At 44.2% G+C, this 21,864-nt stretch overlaps 5 protein-coding genes across 5 annotated transcripts; 2 read left to right on the forward strand and 3 right to left on the reverse strand.

The window, feature by feature from the left end:
• Positions 1-536: 536 nt before the first annotated feature.
• BJ212DRAFT_1261662 (uncharacterized protein) lies at positions 537-764 on the reverse strand (the record flags this gene model as incomplete). The annotated part of the gene is made up of 1 exon (XM_041330196.1): positions 537-764. A coding segment is annotated over one exon (228 nt), but the record flags the coding sequence as incomplete, so codon positions are not given.
• Positions 765-1,476: 712 nt separating this feature from the next.
• BJ212DRAFT_1444267 (uncharacterized protein) lies at positions 1,477-3,052 on the reverse strand (the record flags this gene model as incomplete). Its single annotated transcript, XM_041337938.1, has 6 exons — positions 1,477-1,480; positions 2,111-2,151; positions 2,211-2,328; positions 2,382-2,690; positions 2,742-2,820; positions 2,977-3,052. The coding sequence occupies 6 exons, from the start codon at positions 3,050-3,052 to the stop codon at positions 1,477-1,479; spliced, it is 627 nt and encodes a 208-aa protein (XP_041198106.1).
• Positions 3,053-11,597: 8,545 nt separating this feature from the next.
• On the reverse strand, positions 11,598-11,771 carry BJ212DRAFT_1211731 (uncharacterized protein; the record flags this gene model as incomplete). The annotated part of the gene is made up of 1 exon (XM_041329242.1): positions 11,598-11,771. A coding segment is annotated over one exon (174 nt), but the record flags the coding sequence as incomplete, so codon positions are not given.
• A 666-nt stretch (positions 11,772-12,437) lies between these two features.
• Positions 12,438-14,192, forward strand: BJ212DRAFT_1475698 (uncharacterized protein; the record flags this gene model as incomplete). Its single annotated transcript, XM_041339269.1, has 7 exons — positions 12,438-12,665; positions 12,731-13,149; positions 13,205-13,308; positions 13,364-13,402; positions 13,472-13,537; positions 13,588-13,865; positions 13,917-14,192. 7 exons carry the CDS (start codon positions 12,438-12,440, stop codon positions 14,190-14,192), a joined length of 1,410 nt encoding a protein of 469 aa, XP_041198108.1.
• Positions 14,193-19,058: 4,866 nt separating this feature from the next.
• Positions 19,059-21,039, forward strand: BJ212DRAFT_1475700 (uncharacterized protein; the record flags this gene model as incomplete). The annotated part of the gene is made up of 7 exons (XM_041339270.1): positions 19,059-19,139; positions 19,189-19,710; positions 19,757-19,855; positions 19,908-20,022; positions 20,071-20,183; positions 20,245-20,320; positions 20,495-21,039. The coding sequence occupies 7 exons, from the start codon at positions 19,059-19,061 to the stop codon at positions 21,037-21,039; spliced, it is 1,551 nt and encodes a 516-aa protein (XP_041198109.1).
• Positions 21,040-21,864: the final 825 nt, after the last annotated feature.

Here is a 21,864-nt window from a genome sequence, read left to right on the forward strand (position 1 = left end):
TGTGGAAACAACAGAATAATATGAGTGACTGGGCTTGGAATAATCAAAATTATGTTCCTTGTAGCTGAGTACTGCAGGATTGGTGTCACAAAAATCTGTTGGAGATCTCAGCATTGACCACCACAGTCATCAGATCTCCCATTGCAGCCTGGCTTTAAAGTAGATAATCTGAGCCAAAGAAGGAAAGTTGTTGTTGGCAGCCTCCATCTGATATTGTGCAACACATGCTCAGATGTGTGATGTAGCCATTGACAATGTAGCTGCAATATCTGCAAGACTCAGTGTGAGGGGTCAGTATTCATTGCCAGAATCCTGAGTATCAGAAGTGGATGCAGGAGGAGTATGTAGTACAGGCATGGCTAATGCAGGAGTATGATGCTGGCAATAACAATGACAGTTGTTTCAGATGTGAAGATATGAGCCACTGATGGATGGATAAGAAATTCAAACTCTGAAATGGGCTGACCCAGCCAATTGCTGAGACTCAATTATTGGGTCAAAATAGCTGTTTCATATCATCAGCAGAACATATTCATTCATCTTGAGCATCTATTAACATGCTCTGCAGGTCTTGAAACACTGCCTAGGGCATCCTGTGCCAGTAATGAATACATTTGTGATTGCCTTCCTGAGTAGCAAGCATGACCTGGAAGGCATTTCACCAATGATTCCCTCATCCAGTCACCCCATTGGGTTGCTTTCCACAAGAAAAAGTTACATGTCCAATCTATCTCCAATTGGACCAATATCATTTCTTCCTTCCATTAATCATGTAGTGCCTTTGCCCAAAGCTAATGAACTTGGTAGACTTCAGAGGGGTCCTGTCAGCTCACCATGGCATTTGTAAAGCATGCCTGAACTCACATTCCTCATTCTACAGGTGATCTGGACCCCCCAAAAGCAACTTTGATAGACCAGAACCATGTGAAAGACTCATTTCACTGACCTTGGGCATTTGGATTGCTGATGGCAGTGCTGATTTTGAGCTGCTCTTGAAGCAGGGGTTTGTATTTTTGAAGCTGGTCTTGCCCTGGTTCAAGTTTCATCATTTGCTTCCTGGTCTTGGTATATATACTGGTATGGAGGGACACTGCCTGCTGCACTGACATCACCTGGGACTAAGCTTGAGTTTTTAGGGCTTGAGATTTGGCTTGCCTAACCATTGTTCAGAACAGGATTGCCTTGTTGCACAAGTGAATTCAGAGGTTGTGAAGGGTATCATTGGCCTACCCTTCATAAAGCGACATCTCCTGTGGAATCAGATCCTCTGCCATACAGCATCTGCATCAATCTACCCTGAGGTTTGATAGCAATGGGATGACAGTGAGCTCAAGGGAGTTTGCCCATGTATCAGATGTCTTGATGAAATCTGCCAGGTCATCATTGAGATCATTGAGAATGTCTACATTCAAGTCATCAGGATTATCATCTGCATCAAATCCCTCTCCAAGATGCATAAGAGCAGACCAAGTGAATCTATCTATCTGGCCTTGGAGACAATCACATTGCTGGGCAATGTCTAATCTCTGTGTCTCTGTAGTTCTTCTTCCTATTCTTCTGACCTCAATGAGCAATGCAATTTGAGCCTCTTCAATTGTCAACCCCATTGATCATATTGCCACAGATCTACAAGAAGGTGCTACATTATGGCCATTACCCTCCTTTAGCAAACTAAGTTCAATCTTCTTTTTGCTGAGTGCTGAGTGCAAAAATTAATTCAGACTTTGATGGAGACAGCATCAACTTACCCTTCTTGATATTAATCTCATATATATCCATTGCAGCAGGGTTGTTTGTTCTGCTGGACTGAGTGATCCTCTTGCTTGCTAACCATTCTGTATTTAAATTGGTGGGTGCTGCTTCATTGAGTCTGTTGAAAGCCTTTCCACTTTTGGCAATGCCATTTTTTACCTGCTTGTATTTATGGCAAAGGGTTTTTTTCATGCAGATCATCTTGTAGAAATTGTAATTGTTCATCTGATAATTAAGACATTCCTTTTGATGTGGGGAAGACATTCCCTGAGCAGCAGGGGAAATCAGGTTAAGACATGCCTATAGGGTCTCCATGATCTCTCCATTGATCTGAACAATGCCTTCAATAAAATTTGACACATATTGGACATAGCAGCTGTCCTGATGTCCATGCAGATGCTGATTCCAGGAATGATGGTCAACTCCAGAACAATTTTGAGAAATTGGCTTCAATTCACCTGAACATGAAAGTGCTTGTTGTATTGACAGTTGATGTCATGCAGGGTGACAGCCCTGGTGATGCCTTCCATATTGTGCTGGGCAGCCTCACAAAGGGTGTAGTCCATGTTCATTTGTCTACAAATGATGCATCATTAACTTGTGAATGTTGAATGGCATGTTTGGCTTGCCTTTCACCTTTCTGAAAATCTACCATCGAGTGAGGGACACAGCAACCATATTGAGCACAGGCAACTCTCCCAATACCTGTGGACTCTAGCTTGTGCTGAGCTGCATTTGCTTGATTTACTGCCTGGTGATTGTTGCAGCTCAATTTTTCCAATGTGTCAGCAGCCTCTGCAAGATGTGTTTTATACCTGTCCTTTCCCACCATGAATCCCAACCCATTGGAAAGCCAAACTTCATCAAATGGCTTGATGGGATACAGGTGTTTGGCTTTGAAATTTCTGTCCATAACAAATGACCAGGTGTATTTCCAGCTTGGAATTCTTATTATCGCTGAGGTGATTTCAGTATCAAACAAGACTCACTCATCAAGTGATTCATTCCCTGACAAGAATACATTAATCCCAGGCTGAGAACATGCGGGGCAAAACAATGTGAGATCTCCTGCATTTGGGTTGTCAGAACTATGGCCAAATACATGTCATTTCATGGCCTTTAACTGCCTCCACTGTCAAGTGACTCTCATGAGCTCTCTGTATTGGTCCTTGCAATGTGCTTTGTCAATATAGTGTCCTTTAGGAGATGGAGATATGGCATTACTGGAACAAGGTGTGGAAACATGCTCGAGGTCATTTGCCGAAGCTTGCTGTAATAGTTCATTGCTGAGGTGCTGCATTCAAGGTTGTCCAATAGAAGATTATCAAGCACTCTGAAGGTGAACACAGTCTTTGGCCTATTACAGCTGTGTGTGTATATAATGGTACTGGCATGTTGTGGGAAAATCATAATTGAGGATTTGGGACTTTGAAAATTTTCACCATTTTGAGACTTAGAGAAAAATTCAAACAATTGCACCATGTCAGACAACAATACACCTAGTATGGTCAACCAAAAGATCTCATCCAATGTCAAACTTGCTGCCATTTGCCTGTATGAGCAAGATATCCTTAGTCTTCATGAAATCCTTGATTGCATCAGCTTCTTGAGATGCACATTCTTCCGCATCCAAAAGCTCTATCAGCACACCAGCAATGTAGTCAAACCACAGAGTGAATTCACAGGTCATCCAAGGAAGCTGAATCTTGAGGATGTTCAGTACCTCATGGAACTGGTCCACCACTGGCCAGATTGGTTTCTCAATGAGATCACTTGACTCATGTTATGCAACTGCTTCATTGCACTCCACTACACCACCATCCACTGTGAGCTCCATCATGTGGGCATTTCCCTCAAAAAGCTCCATAAAATCACCAAAGAACAAAATAAAGATCTCCGTGCTGACTACATGCAACAGATGGCCCAATACATGCCCAATGAACTTTGCTTCATTGACAAGACTTCAGTAGATGAACATACCTCATTCCAGAGATATGGCCAGGCAAAGAAGTGCAAACATGCCAGCATGAGAGGCATTTTTATGCGAGGAAGGTGGCTGACAGCTGTTGCAGCTATGTCCGTTGATGGAGTCATTGCTGGCCATGTCATAGAAGGTTCATTATGTCAGAAGGGTTACTTACACTTTCTAGAACAAAGATCAAGATGTTGTACATGATGATGAGAGACTCAGGTAGGGGTGGCTCGTCAGCTACCATGGCCTGATGCTGCTTTGCTGCATTTTCTAGAGCATATAGTCAGACAAACTCAATCATTTTCCAGAAGAAACCTGATATATGCACTCATTTGTCCTTTTTTCCGCTGCTGCTGAGTTGGGGGTATAGCTATAGTTGGTACAGAAGCCTCTGGTAGTGGCCGGCCCACAGCATCTAGCTCATGGTCGATACTGTCTTGTGCCAAAAGTGCTTGCTCTGCAATGGCTGTAGACCCCGAGCTCTCATCTGAATCTGATTCAGAGAGGCTCATGTTACAGTCGCGTCTACCCCTATTTCTTTTTCTCACTTATCAGTGTATTATGTCATGACCATGCCTCTTCGCGCCATCATTAGGCTAAACCTTTCATCATATCTGTATTACATCACAACCGCAGCAGCCGTTGCTAGATGACGCATCTCGATGATGTATGTATTATCTCTGACTCATACGTACCGGCCCTAAAGCTACAAGTACCTATAAAAGCCTGGCTATGTACGTAGTAGGACTTCACTTTAATCTTACTAGGTTTTACCCAGAAACATCCTTCGCTTAGGACCCCCAATCCTAAGTGTCTGATATCGATATTCAAGTCGGAGACACTCTCTCTAACTTGTCTTAAGAAGCCTTGCATATGTAAGGTCTTGATCCGGCTTTAGACGTTACTCTTATTGAGTATCTATCATCGTGCCCATCCTAGTTCGCCGTAACAAAAGATTAAAGTCTCACACCAACCCTCTCCATCCGAAGAGGTCCCAGAACGAATCAGAGAGAGACTCTATGTCCCCTGAAGAAGAAACATCGCTAGACCAGAAGATCAGGATGTCCACCGTCACCAACACCCCAGAATTGAAAGCCGGAGCTCCCTCTACCTATGATGGGAGTCCTCACCAGGCTCTACGATGGTTGTATGCTATCAAAGCGTACTTTGCACTCAACGTTACAATCTACAACACAGATGAGAAGAAGGTCATTACTGCCCTTGCCTATATGACAGAAGATAGTGCTATGGGCTGGGCACTTACCTTCTACACTGAAGTCGATAACTCCATCGCAAAGTCTTATGGAACCTTCACAAACTTTGAAACTAAATTTAAAGAAGCTTTCGTACTGGCCAACGCCATCGGAACTGGTATGAACAAGCTTCGAACATTGAGACAGACGGGCGACCTTACATCCTACATTGTCAGTTTCAAAACCCTCACCGCACAAGCCACCGTAAAACAAGATGCCATTTTAATCTCATTCTTCAATGACGGATTAAAGAAGGGAATCGTTAATTCCATCTTTCAGATGGAAACCATCCCTATGGACTTCGACAAGTACATCGCTGCAGTCATTCGACTTGACAGCAACTATCAGAGGGGTGCCACATACCGATCAAACCATCGGACCACCACCAAACCATCAGGACAACGCTATGTGCCTAGACCGTCTATCGACCAACATGATCCAAACACCATGGAAGTGGATCGGCTCACCAAAGCAGAAAGAAGTGACCATATGAAGAAAGGGCTATGCTTCACGTACCACCAGAAGGGGCATATGACCAGAGCATGCCTGCAGAAGAAGAAGATCCCTGTTCGCAGAGAAGAAATAAGTGACAGCGAAGATGATGAAGACACAACGATCCGTCGTCTCGCCAAGGATTTTTAATGTGGAAGACTGGATCGATGTCAGTATCTTCCGATGTAACCATCAGACTTGTACAAAGTATTGGAATTAGAAAAGAACTATGAGTTCCTATTTCCCTCATTTCCAAAACTCGTCTGAAAACTGTCAAAACAACAGCTGTTGTAGACTCCGGCGTGGCTGGAACCTTTATCTCTGAAGAGTTTGTCAAGACCCATGGAATCCGTACTCACAAACTCTCAAAACCATTCCGAGTCACCACTGTGGATGGAAGCTATGCGAAAGGAGGCGCTATCACTCAGTACTGCGTCCTTATTGTCAAAATCGATAACCGGTCCATGATCGGAAAGTTTAACATCATGCGGCTTGGCCGATGTGATCAGATCTTACTAGGAATCCCCTGGCTACGTGCCATGGATCCTGTGATCCGATGGAAAGCGGAAATGCTAGAACTCTCTAGAACGGAGAAAAGCGACCAAATCGAAGAAGAAGTCGATAAAGAGCAAAGGAAGAATAACCTCCCTCCTCTTTTCTGTAAGACGAAGAAGCAAGAGGCAAACCCCGCTCCAGTCATAGCACTGCCAAGAACCTGCCTCGCAGCACCAGAACCAATGCCCCGAGCCACCATCGAGGAAATCCCCGATGAAGAAACCCCGCCGAAACTTGACCCAATTCCTGACGATGATGAAGAATCCTTTGATACAAAAGAAGATGTATGGACAGAAGACTATGCACCACCCATATGCGAAGTCTCTACCTACCATCTAGAAGACGATGAATTCCTGGTTGAATATTCGGTTGACGCTACCGAGCTCCGGGTGGTCACCAACGTCTCTTTGGACACCCCGTTAACTAAAGATGGTACTAGCGCTGCAGAATGTCGACCCATGATTGCTCCCCTGTCATGGCCCACCGAATATATCAAAACCAGTAACAAAGCACAACAACTTGCGCTAGCCGCTGGACTCGAGCAGAAGAAGAAAACATTTGAAGAACTCGTTCCATCCTATCTTCATGACTTTGCCGATATCTTTGCGAAAGATGGTCTAAACCAGCTACCGCCTGAATGGCCCAGTATAGACCATCGAATAGAAACTAAACCTGGTTTCATTCCTAAAACATCCAAGGTGTATCCGTTATCCAAAACAGAACGTGTAGCGGTCAAAGCGTTCATTGATGAAAACGTGAAGAAAGGATTCATCTCAGAGTCGAAATCACCACAGGCTAGCAGCTTTTTCTTTGTAGGAAAAAAGAGCAGAGATCTTCGTCCTTGCCAAGACTATCGTTATATCAATGAATGGACGGTCAAGAACGCCTACCCACTCCTGCTACCACTCTCCCTGGTCGCTCGGTTACACGGTGCCAAGTATTTCACTAAGATGGATGTCCGCTCGGGATATAATAACATTTGCATTCACCCAGAGGATTGATGGAAGGCCGCCTTCACCACTGAGTACGGTCTCCTTGAACCAAATGTTATGTTCTTTGGTCTCTGCAATTCCCCCACCACCTTTCAAGCATATATGAACAGGACGTTCCAGCAAGAGATAAATGAAGGATGGCTCATTATATACATGGACGACATTCTGATATTCTCCAACGAACTCACTTCCCATCATGAAAGAATGCAGCGTGTCCTAGAGAAAATTCGGCAAGAAAGGCTATTCCTTAAACCAGAGAAATGCACTTTTGACGCTCAGGAGGTAGAGTACCTCGGAATGATAATTCGCCCTGGATGCATTGCAATGGATAATGCCAAAACCAACAGTATTCGAGACTGGCCCGCCCCTACAACCGTGAAAGAAGTTCAGTGATTCCTAGGATTCTGCAATTTCTATCGAAATTTCATTTCCCATTATTCTGACATCGCGAGACCCTTGATTGATCTTACCAAGAAAGACACCAAGTTCCTATGGACAGACCAGTGCGCGTCCACCTTCGCCACCTTGAAAGAATGCTTTTTAAAGCAGCTGGTCCTTCGAAACCCTGATCCCAGCAGACAATTCGCAGTCGCGACTGACGCATCCCTCGTCGCAATGGGTGCAGTACTGCTTCAGACTGATGATAATGGGGTCTATCACCCATGTGGATATTTGTCACAAACGTTGAACCCTGCAGAATGTAACTACCAGATCTTTGATCGCGAACTCCTTGCGGTCATCCGCACTCTAACAGAATGGTGCCATTACCTGGAAGGCAATCCCCACCCGGTTATCGTTTTCACCGACCATAAAAACCTCCTATACTTCCAAACCACTCAGAAGTTAACTTGCCGCCAGGCCCGATGGCAGTTAATTCTATCCTGTTATGATATCGAACTTCATCACGTCACGGGGACTAAACTCGTCGCTCCCAACGCGCTCTCTCACTGTCCTGACCATGGATCAGACTCAATGGAAGACAATACCAATGAGACTCTCCTCCCTGATTCCATGTTCGTTTGACTTCTTGACGTTGAACTTATGACAACACTCGCAAATCCTGACCCCACCGATCCCGACCCCATCTTCACCGCCGCCTCTGATGCGTTGGATGGTCTTTCTCTTCCCCCGATGAAATCTGCCCTTGCCGATTGGGCAATCACAGACGATATTCTCTATTATAAAAACCGCGCCTACGTCCGTCCAGCCGGACGACGTCTTATATTGGAAAGATGCCATGATCACCCCACTGCCGGCCATCCAGGACGCTTCAAGACCGAAGAATTAGTCAAACGGGATTTTTGGTGGCCCTCTATGGGAACCTACATCCGTAAATATGTGGAAGGCTGCGCTCTTTGCCAGCAGATGAAGTCAGACACCCACCCGACGACCCCCCCCTTGTTCCTATTCCATCTGTCGCGACAGCTCCCTTCACCCAGGTCTCCGTCGATCTTATCACTGATCTCCCCCCCTGCACCGGTTTTGATTCTGTCATGGTCGTGGTCGACCATGGCCTTATGAAGGGGGTAATTCTTATCCCGTGTACAAAAACCATCACTTCTGAGGGAGTCGCTAAGAAATTCTTCAAATACATCTACCGAAGGTTCGGCCTGCACGAGAAAGTCATTTCTGATTGTGGGCCACAATTTGTATCCAAGTTCTCACAAGCCCTCGCTAAGCTTTTGAAATATGACATAGCTGCATCCACCGCCTATCACCCTCAGACCGATGGCCAGACCGAATGACTTAACCAGGAACTTGAAATGTACCTCCAGATTTATTGCTGAAACCATCCAGAAGATTGGGTGGAACACCTCCCAATGGCAGAATTTGTGCATAACCACCGAAAACACGACTCTCGCAATGCGTCACCATTCTTTCTGATGATGGGGTATGAACCACGAGCTCTTCCCCACACCCTTCCTGCAGCAGAGGAAAGACTCCACTCTCTCCAAAAGTCCAGAGAAGAAGCACTCTCTTGCCACGTCCTTGCCATGCAACGAATGGCAGAATGAACTCATGGACAGAAGTACCATCCATGGAAGATAGGAGATAAGGTTTGGTTGTCCGGAAAGAACCTGATTATGCAGCTACCATCGCGGAAACTTGCACCCAAATGATATGGCCCTTTTCTGATCACAGCTGTTCTTTCCCCAATCACATTCACACTCCAGTTGCCTCCACAATGGAGGGTTCACCCCACATTCCATGCTTCGGAACTATCAACCTATCACAAAACAGAGGTTCATGGTCCGAACTTCCACGATCCACCCCCTGACATCATCGATAACAAAGAAGAATATGAAATTGATGCGATCTTATCGCATAAGGGAACGGGTAAATGAAGACGCTATCTCTTATCGTGGAAGGGATATTCTTCCGCCAGCAACGAGTGGGTTCCAGAAGAAAATCTTAGTAATGCCTCCGATATCCTCGCCGCCTATAAGAAGACCCATGGGTTGTAGACTTCCCAACAATGTCCCACCTCGAACGACTATGCCTTTGCATCTTATGCATTGAGGAACTTACCGCTGCCATGAACACCGTCGCTGAAGGAAATGCCCACCCGTTGACTCTCCTTGATTATCAGAACGCCACTGCCGCCAACCTTGCTCTCCATGCATCACCCCCAGAAGAAACATCACCAGCCTCCGATTCCACCCTCACGCTCACCGACGACTCTACCCTTACAGATTACTTTTCGGTCATTGAGCAAGTAGAGACAAGCGCCCTATTCGAATCCGCCATCACCTCTCAGCAATACGCTATAGAGATAGACCACCTCCTAGGAGAACGAGGGGCAATATCTAGTGGTCTTATTATCAGAATTATCAGAGATGCCAGCCTTATTGACCGTACCGCCACCCTCCTGGATGATGAGCGGCATAAGACCATTTTCCGCCATCTTCACATATGCATTCGCAACACTGCAATCCGTCTTCTGCCTGAGGAGACAAGAGATGCTATTAGAGAAGCTATCCATATTGTTACTGAGCGAATTGCTCTCAACCCGGTCACGCAACCACCATCTCCTCACATCGCTATTCCTGTACCACCGCCAGCTCCTACTGCGACTACCGTGGAGCATCGGGATGACAATATCCCTCCTATTGCTGTACTCGACGTACCAGCTTCTCCTTCTCCTGACCCCATCACACGCACCACATGCAGACTCCCACTCAAACAAAGATCCTCCCGGCTCGCCACTAAACAAGCAACCTCCGTCTCCCCAACCAAAGTAACCCTCAAACGATCCAGATCGCCCTCTCCCCCAAACCAATCTTCCTCTGCCACTGTCGTAAAAACATTGCCAATCGATAACGTCATGTGTCGCAACTGTCGCGTCACCAGACACCAACACAAGAACTGTCCCACGTACTACTGCAGAGTTTGCAAGGAGTATGTGCCCAGCCACTTATTGGTCTTCTGTAGAGAATTGAAAGGAGAAGCAGTCATTCCACTGGTATGGACTGACATCAGGTTCTATGATGCGCTAGCTCGATGGGAGATTGAGCAAGATGCTATCACTCACACCGAAGCAATGGCACAAAACATTTCCACCATTTCCGAAGAGCAGGACAATCTGCTTCATTCCAACTATGACACTGACCCTGTTTACTGGGCCAATCAAGATAACTGAAGTCGGTGACTTCATCCCTAAATGAGGGGTAATGTTACAGTCACATCTACCCCTATTTCTTTTTCTCACTTATCAGTGTATTACGTCATGACCACGCCTCTTCGCGCCATCATTAGGCTAAACCTTTCATCATATCTGTATTACATCACAACCGCAGCAGCCGTCGCTAGATGACGCATCTCGATGACGTATGTATTATCTCTGACTCATACGTACCGGCCCTAAAGCTACAAGTACCTATAAAAGCCTGGCTATGTACATAGTAGGACTTCACTTTAATCTTACTAGGTTTTACCCAGAAACATCCTTCGCTTAGGACCCCCAATCCTAAGTGTCTGATATCGATATTCAAGTCGGAGACACTCTCTCTAACTTGTCTTAAGAAGCCTTGCATACGTAAGGTCTTGATCCGGCTTTAGACGTTACTCTTATCGAGTATCTATCGTCGCGCCCATCCTAGTTTGCCATAACAGCTCAAGGACAGTTCCATGACATCTGTATCAGTGTCGTCTACAAATTTGGTGCTCTTGAATGCCTTGGCCATTGTATGATTTATGAGGAACACGGTATAGCACAGTACAGATATAAAATCAATTATTGGGACATGATGCAGCATTATGTAACACAGAATGGTAAAAAAAATTAAGTCCCAAATCTCAATAGTGATTTTCCCATAACATGCCAGTGCCATTAGTTTCATGAACTGCTGTAAATGATGCAGGGAAAAATCCATGTGGAAACATTTGAATGTCTGGACTCATGGCATTTGGACAATCATAACATTGAACCTCAAGGCAATGAACTCCTGACTTGTCAATGATGACCATTGTGTTTTCCTTTGGCTGGAACTCAGGTCCCAACACAGATGGTAGATCTTCAGGCTCAATCTGGTCTTCAGGTTCATCTCCTTTGAACAAATCCCACCTATCTGTGAGTGCCAGACATTGTTTGCTATAATGACCAAGGTGTATGATGAGTCTGACATGAGTGAGACAACTCTGCTTGAAGAATTGACCATTCCATTGACTGATCCAGTGGAAAGGATTGCAACAATGTTGACTCCTGCAACAGCCAGTGCAATAGAGTGGCTCCCCAAGACAACCTTGACATTTGTAGACCCCATCCTGGTTGCAGATGATGCATCTCCTATCTTCTGGTGGAGCTTCTCGATCCAGGAGGTGATGTAGATATGATTCCTGCCTTGGCAGCCATTGCCTAAGGTAGTCATTCTGACTCTGCATTTTTTATGCTTAGCTATCATTTGAATGACAATCCAACATTTTACATGAACTTGCCATGGTTTTTGGGAGTTGCAAAGGCTCAAATGAGCCTTGGTCGTGCTTGTAAGTATTGTCATGAAAGTCTTCCCAAGGAGGTTGTGCCTCAACAGGCTGAAATGTTGGTGATTCTGGGAGAGAGTTAGGCATGGACCTGTAGGCATGTTGTTTTGTGCTTGCAAGTGGGACCTTGACCCAAGTTTTCCTACCTTTGCTGCCCCTTGCTTCTACCCTGTGGGATTTTTGCAGTGGGGTGCATCTACCTATCTTCATCTTATTTTCTAATGTTGCAAGCAAAGAATTAGCTCAGGAAGGTTGAATGAATTGTTGTCCCAATATGATGTTATGCAGTCTTGATGTGTCATTACAAATTCATTTCCATTAATGGCATTGCATCCAATATGGGTCAATTAACCTACTGTTAGGCTTTGCTCAAAATTCAACTTGTCACCATTATTACTTCCACCTTGCTTATCCTCAGCCCATTCTGCAATCTCATTCACCATGGCAAGATCAGGTCATTCCACTCAGTTGACTTCTGGAAGACATAGGGCACATCAACCACAGACACAGAAGCTCATGGAAAACAAAATTTTGGTGTTGAAGAACTACCTTCCTGAGTGGACTTTGGCAAAAAGGAATGAGAAGCAGGCAGTTTTCACTGCCATAGCTAGGGCTGCCAGGTTATTTGCTCCTAAGGTTGACCAAGCACAATGGAAGAAGAGGAAGCAGGTGATTTATCCTTGCTGTGTTGAAAAACTAAAATTTTAATATCTTATTCTTCCATCAATGCTCAGATATACAAGACTTGGTTGTTCAACAACAGGAAAAAGAAGGAAAGGAAGGACATGATAAAGTATGGGAGGAAATGGACACCTAGGATGGTGATCTACCAGTGGAACCAGGAAGAGGTGCTAAAGAGGATCAAGGACAAGTCTGGAGCAAAGCCAGGAGGTCCCAGTATGTTCAAGCATTATCAGGCAGCTGTGAAGAGAGTCATGGCTGAATTGTCCAACAATAAGTTGGAGAAGGTGAAGGAAACAGCCAAAGAATGGTCCAACAACTTTCCTCCTCCCAAGATACAGGTACAAGTCGCTCATAAGAAGGGACCTGCATATATGGAGCACTTTTTGAAGGAGATGTGGAGGCAATGCAGGATGAGAGTGTTTGTGATGTTGGCTTGGAAGAATGAACAGGGAGAGGTGCTGTTCGGGATGTAAGTGAATTGTGTCAGTCATCACAGATCTTCGATCTCAATACATTTCATGCAGGCACAATGATAACAAGGTATTAGGAGATGGGGACAGCTTCATGAAGATGAAGGACTGGAAGGATATTGAGCCAGTTTGGCAGGAGTACACACAGGAACAGTTCAGTGAGTGTTTGAACTCTGGCTACTAGAAGGAATTTGTTGATCATCATGATGATAGGTGCCGGGGCACAGAATGGAGGACAACAGATAAAGGAAGGTTGAAAAAGAATCAGAAAGCCTGCTTTTGAACTGGAAACTGACAGAGATGGGATGCCATTGCTTCCAGACATCACCAACACAAAACTTGAGGAGAAGAAGGCCATAGTGAGGGCATTTCTTACATCGCACCATTGTGAGTCTATCATCGCAACACCCAAGAATTTGTTGAATGCATGGACACAGGGATCTGTTCTAGGAGCAACAAGGCAGTCATGCCATGGAGCACCATCATACAAAGTCAGGATGACTTTGTGGCAAGGAAGTATGTTCCTGTGGATGTGGACTTGAAGGAGCCTTCCAAGTTGCAAAATTGGGACACTACAGCCTTACTCAATTTCTGGCATGCTTGGCAGGAGAAAAGCGAAGGACCAACATTCCTGTTCAAAGCATGGAAGAACAAAGATGGAGACATGGTAGCATTGCTTATGTCTGGAAATTCGCCTTCTCATTGGACTCATAAAGTCAGAAAGCAGATGATCTGAAGGCCTCAGAATTCATCAACCAACACTAAGAGCAATCCCAGGAGTAATCCCAAGAGTAACTCTCATCACATGGAGGATGATGCTGATGATGATGCGGCTGATGGTAGATCCCCACAAAAGAGACCCAGAAGAGAGCCAGGTCCTTCAACAGCACATGAAGGGACAGCAGTCCCATGTGCAATTCCAAAGCCTCGCCCAGTCAAGCCAGTGAACACTGGTGCACTGCTGACATCACAAATGGGCAACCTCCTGGCTGGGTTGACTGATGGAGTCACTGGCAATGTTGAGGAGGATGTTGCAATGTAAGGAGGGCACACATCTCTGGCACTGAAGAACATGCAGGGAAAAAAACAGTGATTGAGCCATTGGCAAGGACAACCTGGAGTAAGTCAACTCAACAGCCATCACACAATACCCCTTGAGTGACAAGAGCAAGGGGAAAGAAGTAATGGACTTATACTACACTGCCTGCCTTTATGTACATGTCAATGTTATTCAATCGCTATGGCTCAGGAGTTCCCAGGTGTCAAACACAGAAGTTTAATTCTCACTTTGGCTCACCAAGTCCCGAGTGTTGAACACTGAAGTTCAATTCTTGCTTTATGGAGGATCACCAAGTCCCAAGTTCAATTTCAAGATCAAACTCAGGACTCAGTCATTCTCAGTAAAGTGAGAATTGAACTTCAGTGTTTGACACTCAGGACTCAGTGAGCCAAAGCAAGAATTAAACTTCTGTGTTCAACACTCAGGAACTCCTGAGCCTCCAGAACTCAATTGGAAATGGAAGAGGAATGTGTCTCAAATTCAGTTGTTTACATGATGTGGGTATGTCAATGAAAATTCGGAAGTTTACATGTGATTTGACTACTATCAGAAATTCGGTACTTTACATTTGAATCTGATCTTCAAACCAATTGATCAGTGAATCTACTACCTTGAGCATTTCAATGTCCATCTGTTGAGCTCTTTGCAACCTCTGGAGGTCCACATCAGCTCTTCTGAGTTTGTTGGAAGTTTCTGCCCAAGCCATCTGGAAGGGTCGCTTGGCCTCAAGTAGCATTGGAATTGAAGGATCAGGAAGATCCCCAGTACAGTGTTTGTAATCACCAAGTCAATCTTGAACAGATTTCACTTGCAGAAAAATTAGTGCAAAGATAAATGATCTACTGTGTCAGATACTCACACCCGGTGTGTTTGTATGACCCAAATGGTTGGAACTCCTGGACCATCAAACATAAGTCTTCATTAGTGAGCTCAATAAGTACCTATAATCCTCTGGAATGAATGAACTCACATGACATAGACACTTCTGATGCAGCCAGAGTATCAATCTTAGGATCAGCAGAACTCATCAACATCAATGATATCATCCTCAGGCCCGAGGTACAAGTCTGGATTGATGGGAAAACCTGGATGATCAGCTTAAGCCAGAGGTGATTGATCTGCAAGAGTTTAGTGAGCATGCATGGTGATCCTCGATCCTAATGAATGGATAAACTCACCAGGTATTGCAGCCAAGACATCCAGTGATCCGGATGATGAAGAATCATATTCTATGTCATCATCCAGCCCTAGGTATAGATCATCTAAGGGATATCCAGTAAATAGATAAGGCATGATAAAAATACAACACACCTAGTAATGCCCAGGACACAGTGGACTCATTCACATCCATTGAATTGTAGTCAGTCACCAGTGTCCTGTATGATTTGGGAATCATGCAGAACGTGTATATGACATATCATCCCACATTTCCATAGTCTGTTAGCTTAGTCCTCAGACTACACAAAATGTACTTTGAGTACAGACTCAAGTGCAATATTTCACTTTGCATGTTCCAATCATGCAAAAATATGGTGTCTTAAAGAAAAGTCAAATATGATGAAGAAATCATATATTGACCTAGTCCAAGTTGATAGTCATACAAACACTTAGGTTATTGCCTATCTTTTGGCTTATTTACTTTGACTAGAAATAACCAAGGAGAAAAGATAAAAGCCTACCAAAACCCTATCTAAAAAGCCAGTGTTTTGATTTGCTCTGTCTTTTGATTTATTCTACTTTATTTTCTTCATATTTTTGTTTCATTTCTTTACCTACTTGATTCTTTGACCTCCCAGAGACTCCACAAAATGTACCTGCGGGGTATGATGTCATTGGATGCTAGAATGTTCTGCTCCACTTTGCTCCACAATGAGGTCATTTATGATGCAACTCTGATGTCATTTCTCTATCCAACCTTATTTCTTGGTACTATACAGTTTCTCCCATCTCATGTATTTAAGGAGAGCTCTTCTCCACCCATAAAAATAAGAATCTCTTTTATCATTTAAAAGAACCTCCACTTCTTCCACTTTCTCTGACATTGACACTCTTTGTGTTAGCCAGGAAGTGCAGACCAAGTACATTTGGTTTACTTGCTCTGAGATCATTTATTCTTTTCTTGACTGTACCTGTGCTGTCTAGTGTGCATCTGACATATAGTTTCAGAGGACTAGAAGTACCAAGTCAAGCCATATTATCTGTGCCTGCAGATTCCTTTGTTGGATCATCTGCTCTTGTATCATATCATCTTCCTTGGATTAACCCCTTTGCATTTAGGCAGGGAAATCCAATCAGCTTCTACCTAGTTCCCTTTGATAAGTCCTTTAGTATATCAAGGCAGGGGAATATATAGCATTATTTGCCACCTAGTTTTGTGCATAGTACACACCTATTCTTTATTTTCTGTCTAGTCAAGTATAGGAATAGAGAGACTCACCCACAAACTCTATTCTCTATCTAGTCAAACATAGGACTAGAGAGACTTACCTACAAAATCTATTCTATTTGTCTAGTCAAATACAAGACTAGATAAAGTTCTATCTACATACTCTACATTATCTGTCTTGCTGGATAAAGCTAGGCTTGTATTGTAGGACCCCTATTTACAACCAGGTAGAATAAAACCACCAGGCTGTATAGCAGGTAACCTCCCACAAATGTCACATTATCTACCATGAAAGAAGAAAAGTCATAGACTGCAAACTTGAGGTTGTTGGCAGCATTCAGTCTTATCAAAAGTGTAATTGTGGTGTCATTGCCTTTTGACCACTTTTATATAAGACACCTCAAGTAAGAAGACACTGGAGGGTCATTGAATTGAACGGCTGACTGTGGACTCATGTTGTGTGGGGAACTTATTGATTTGTTGACTGATAATTGAAAAAACTTCGAAGTTCAACACAAAACTGGCAATTGCTGGAAGTTGAACTGTGACCAAACAAAGACAAAAAATCAATGATTTTATCAATTGTCCATCAAATGTGTTGTTTCTTTTGAAACTTCATCCTTGTGATAACAGATTTCAACTTGATTTCAAGATCTTTAAATCTCTCAACTCAATCATCATGTCCACTCCAGTTGACAACTCTTTGACTGGTGTGCAAACAACAATGGCTAGACACTTGTTAAAGTGCCTAACCAAAAATATTGTTGTAGGTTGATGCTCTGCCCAGCTGCTACACTTGCAAGCAAGAACATTCGACCCTAAAGGGAATTACTACTGAGAACAGCCAATCATACTAAAGACCTGAAAGTGCACAGAGTGCAGGTATGTAGAGCATGGGAATGCGGAAGTGCAGTCGATGAACAGTCGATGAGCAGTGTCATGCATGGTATGGAGTTCATACCATGACATATATAAGAAGAAGTATAGAAGAAGATGATTAGGAGAGTGTATGAGGATATATTTCTCACTCATGAGCTTAGTCATATATTTCCCTTTATTTATTTAGTTGTATTTATAGTTTCAGCCACTTGATTACATCAGTGAACCACTCAGATATGTTTGTAAGCATGTCATGTGACTGGTAATATTCTGATTTGTAAGGATTTTTCCATGACTTATCATGTTTTGTCATGATTTGTCATGCTTTGTAATATTTTACTCATGTACTTTAGTAAGCAGCTGATTCAGCACACCAAAAGGCTTGGTTTGTAAGCATATTCTTACCAATCCAGTGATGAGTCATTGCTTAGTAAGGATGGTTTCTAAAATGTATATAAGGACTCCATTCTCACATAATCAAGAAGTTTTTCCCTCTTCTTTCTTGTCTCAAACTGTGAGATTCATAAGATTTGAGGTGCAGGAGTTTTCCCTCTTTCTGTCTCAATAGTGTGAGATTATGAAGAAAGTGAAGGCCTCAAGATTGCCTTTGAAAACTATAGTATTTCTAGTCTAGATTGGTTGTATACTATCTTACAGGGATCGCCTATACAACAGTCTATCATATTCAATTCAGCAGAGGTCCATATTACCTACTAGGTTTAAGTTAACCTGACAAAATATACACTTCCCTTTACTATCAAGAAGTGATCTAGCAAAGAAGTAATTTATTACCCTTTGGCCACCCACGAACAACATGTTATCAACTGAGAAGTAGAAAATCTGTTGACCGTGAACTTGAGGAGCTGGCACCTTAGTCTTATTGAAGTACAATTGTGATAGTCATTGTATTTCACCTCAACTTATATAAGACCCTCAAGTAGTAAGACAGCGGTCGATGTGGAAGTGTGAGATGCTAGGGTAAGGGGTAGGGAAGTCTTAAGGAATGGCGCAGGTAGCAAGTGAGGGCAAGGGTATTGATTGCATGGGTAAGGAAAGTCAAGACAAGGTGTCCAGGTATAAGGTAATCAATAGGGGCTAAAAGTGCGCACTAATGGTGACTGCTCCTAAGTAAAACCTAAGAGAAGGAAATACCATAGAAGGGAAGTAAATATGAAGTAGTCACTTTAGGCACTTTATACTAGCTAAGCCCTTCTCAGAAACGGAAGGGACAGGACAGACAGGCAGTAGGAATATGTAAAGACATGTAATAAGGCTGCAACACTTGTTACAACACATGAGGCAAGGCAAAATATGTACCAATGAGGTAGGATGGACAATGGACTGATGTGAGACATCTGTAAGGTAGTCTGAAGGCACAGGAAATTGACTGCAGGTATGCATGCAGCATGGGAGTGAATGTGTGGGTCTGTAGAGTGCAGGAATACGCATCCAGAGCAGGTTGAGTGCGGGAAAAGCAGTCAATGGTTTTGTAGCTTTCCATCACCTATATCAAAAGATGGCCATTGCAAGCCTAGTGGGAATATGATCATCACACTGGTCTCAAGGCATCCACTGCCCAGATCATGGCCATCATCAGTGGCACCCGGCAGATTCCCCTGGGTAACAGCCACTTTTCTCTGACAATACAGGTCAGTTCACTTGTGGTATGTAGCATTCTTTTTTCTGCTTGTTTTCTCTCTAACATCTAGGCAGGCTCAAGTGATCAAGGACTATCAGACTGGACCCCTGCCCGACATCGTGCTTTCGTGCTCCAAGGAGCTATTGCATGTCTGTGGCATGACTCCCCAGGTCTGGCCCAACTGGCATAGCATTGGGTATGACAATCCCCATCTCTTGAAGCACATCTGGTGCCCCAAGCTCCTTGCCTGGGAGGCCTTAGGTGACCATACCTTTGATCTCCCAGTTGCTGCTCCTCCCTCCACAGGTCTGATTCCAGTGGACCTTCCCTTCCCACCCATTCACACCAGCAATGTCACTGGTCCCTCCACCAGCACCACCACCAAATTCTGGGACAAGGGGAAAGGTAAGGCCATTGATGCTGACCCGGAGCCTAAGGTGGAAGGGAGTCAGAAGAGGAAGTCTCTCATGATTTTGGCACTCTCTTCCCAACTGCTGAAGTCTGTGATGAAGACTTGCAAGCATGCAAAGTTGTCTCACTGGGTAAAGTCCAAGCCCCTAGTGGACTTGGAAGATGAGGAAGACATGAGTATTCAGGTATGTCATCTGGTTCATCTTTGACTTGGCTCACATTTTCTTGTAGCCATTTTCTGGTGGAGTGCTGGACATCATCCTTCCCCAGCTCTCCAATTCGCCTAGATCACCCCAGGTTCTGACCAAAAAGCCCTTTGGCCCTGCTACAGTAAGTCACATTTATGTGTCCGGGACTCGGGTGTATGCTCACAATGTACCAGGTGATTGCCAGCAGTCACCCAGCAGTCATCAAGCCTTCCCAGCCAACTCCTGAAAGCTCAGTGGAGGCACCCCCAGTCATTGATGGAGGTGATATCCCCATTCCTGGACCAGTGAGTACTTTGATTTATTTGAAAAGTGACCATTCACTAACACAATCCACAGAACAACCCATGCCAGGTTTGCACCAAGCTAAACTGGCCCTGCACAACTTGGTTGGACAAGAGGACTGGGAATCTGTGTATGTCATGCATCTGCTGCACAACAAAGAAGATCAAGTGCATCCCTGTGACTCTGGGTACCCTGCTGAAACACATTCATGGTTCCTCTACCACCCAGAACATGAGGTCCAGGACACCCTCCAAGGCTCCCTCCAAAGCTCCCCCTGCCTCCCAATCCAAGGCCCAAACTTGCAGTCAGTCTTGTGGCAAGTCTGGAACTCCAGGTGTCACTGCTGTGACAACCCCCAAGACCCAGACATGTGGTCACAGCAAGACCATCACTGCCATCAAGGCACCTGCACCTGCACCAGCTCATAAGTCACCCGAGTTTTTTTTCATCACCATCTGACCTTAATTTTCTCTTGTAGCACTTCTGTCTTTGAGTTCAGCAGTCCCTGCTGCAGCACTCGACCTGCCCATGCCGGATCTCCATGCCATGGCAATTGCAATTTTGGATGGCACAGCTTGCATTGCCATTCTCAAGGCTCATGTGGCAGAGCAGGATGGTAAGATTAACACCTTGCAACACCTCCATGAAGGCCTTAGGCACAAAATCATCGACCAGCACCCTGCATTCCCAATTCCTGAACCTCTGGCCAATGCAATATCCTTGTTGCTTGATCAATCTGTCCCCCCATCCATGTCACCATCTGCATCTGCACTTCCTCCTCTCATTGATCTCTCAATTGGAGAGATAATGCCCACACCCCCAAAATTCAAGGATGCCTCTGCCATTGAGGGCCTCCTGTTTGAGTACAACTGGGTTGTTCAACCAGAGGTTCCAGATACATCTGGTGAAATTGTGGACCTGGGTGATCCAGGTAACCTGGTCCCAGAATATGATTCTTCTGATGACATGGATGTTGAGGTGAAGGTTGAAGTGTCTTCTGAGGAGGTTGACATGGCTACATAATTGCATAGTGATAGATTTATCTACAAGTTTTCCAATGAATGTTACCTCTGCCAGTCCATTTATTCAATCACTGAGTGTCAAGTATCAAGTACCAAAACCTGAAAGTTAGAAACAAACATCAAAACTTGAAACCTGACAGTTGTAACAATGTATGAGTTTCGAGTCTCAATTTTCAAACTCAAAACTCAGATATTTTTATGACTTTCAAGTTTTGGGTGTTGGGTTTTGGGTTTTGGGACTCAGTGATTTGAGACTCAAAACTCAAAACTCAGATATTGGTACAACTTTCAAGTTTTGGGTGTTGGGTTTTGGGTTTTGGGACTCAGTGATTTGAGTCTCAAAACTCAAAACTCAGATATTGGTATGACTTTCAAGTTTTGGGTGTTGGGTTTCAGGTTTCAGGACTCAGGACTTGGTGATTCAAGTCTCAAAACTCATACATTTTTATGACTTGTGAGTATTGAATCACTGAGTCTCAAAATCTGAGTACTGTTAAGGTCAGACTCAAGGCTAAATGGATCCTAAGGGCTTTGGCCTCAGCTCGTGCGCTGTGCCCCTTACTCGAGTATTGCCCCTTATTTCAGGAAGACAAGACTAATGCGTCCAGAGGGTCAGATGAGTAGCATAGCAGATCTGGATGACTTCTGGATGCAGGATAAGTGTTGTAAGGCTAATCCAGACAAGTCCAGACTAGAAACTAATGGTAGTGGACTGTCATAGACAGAGGCAGATATGGATAGACTATAGGAATCAATCCCAAGTCTCAGAGGGTGACAAGAGTAGAGATACTCAGGTCTGGAGGACAGGAATGAGCAGAACTATGTT

This window comes from Suillus subaureus (genome assembly GCF_016647635.1).
Source record: "Suillus subaureus strain MN1 chromosome Unknown BJ212scaffold_3, whole genome shotgun sequence".
NCBI lineage: Eukaryota > Fungi > Basidiomycota > Agaricomycetes > Boletales > Suillaceae > Suillus > Suillus subaureus.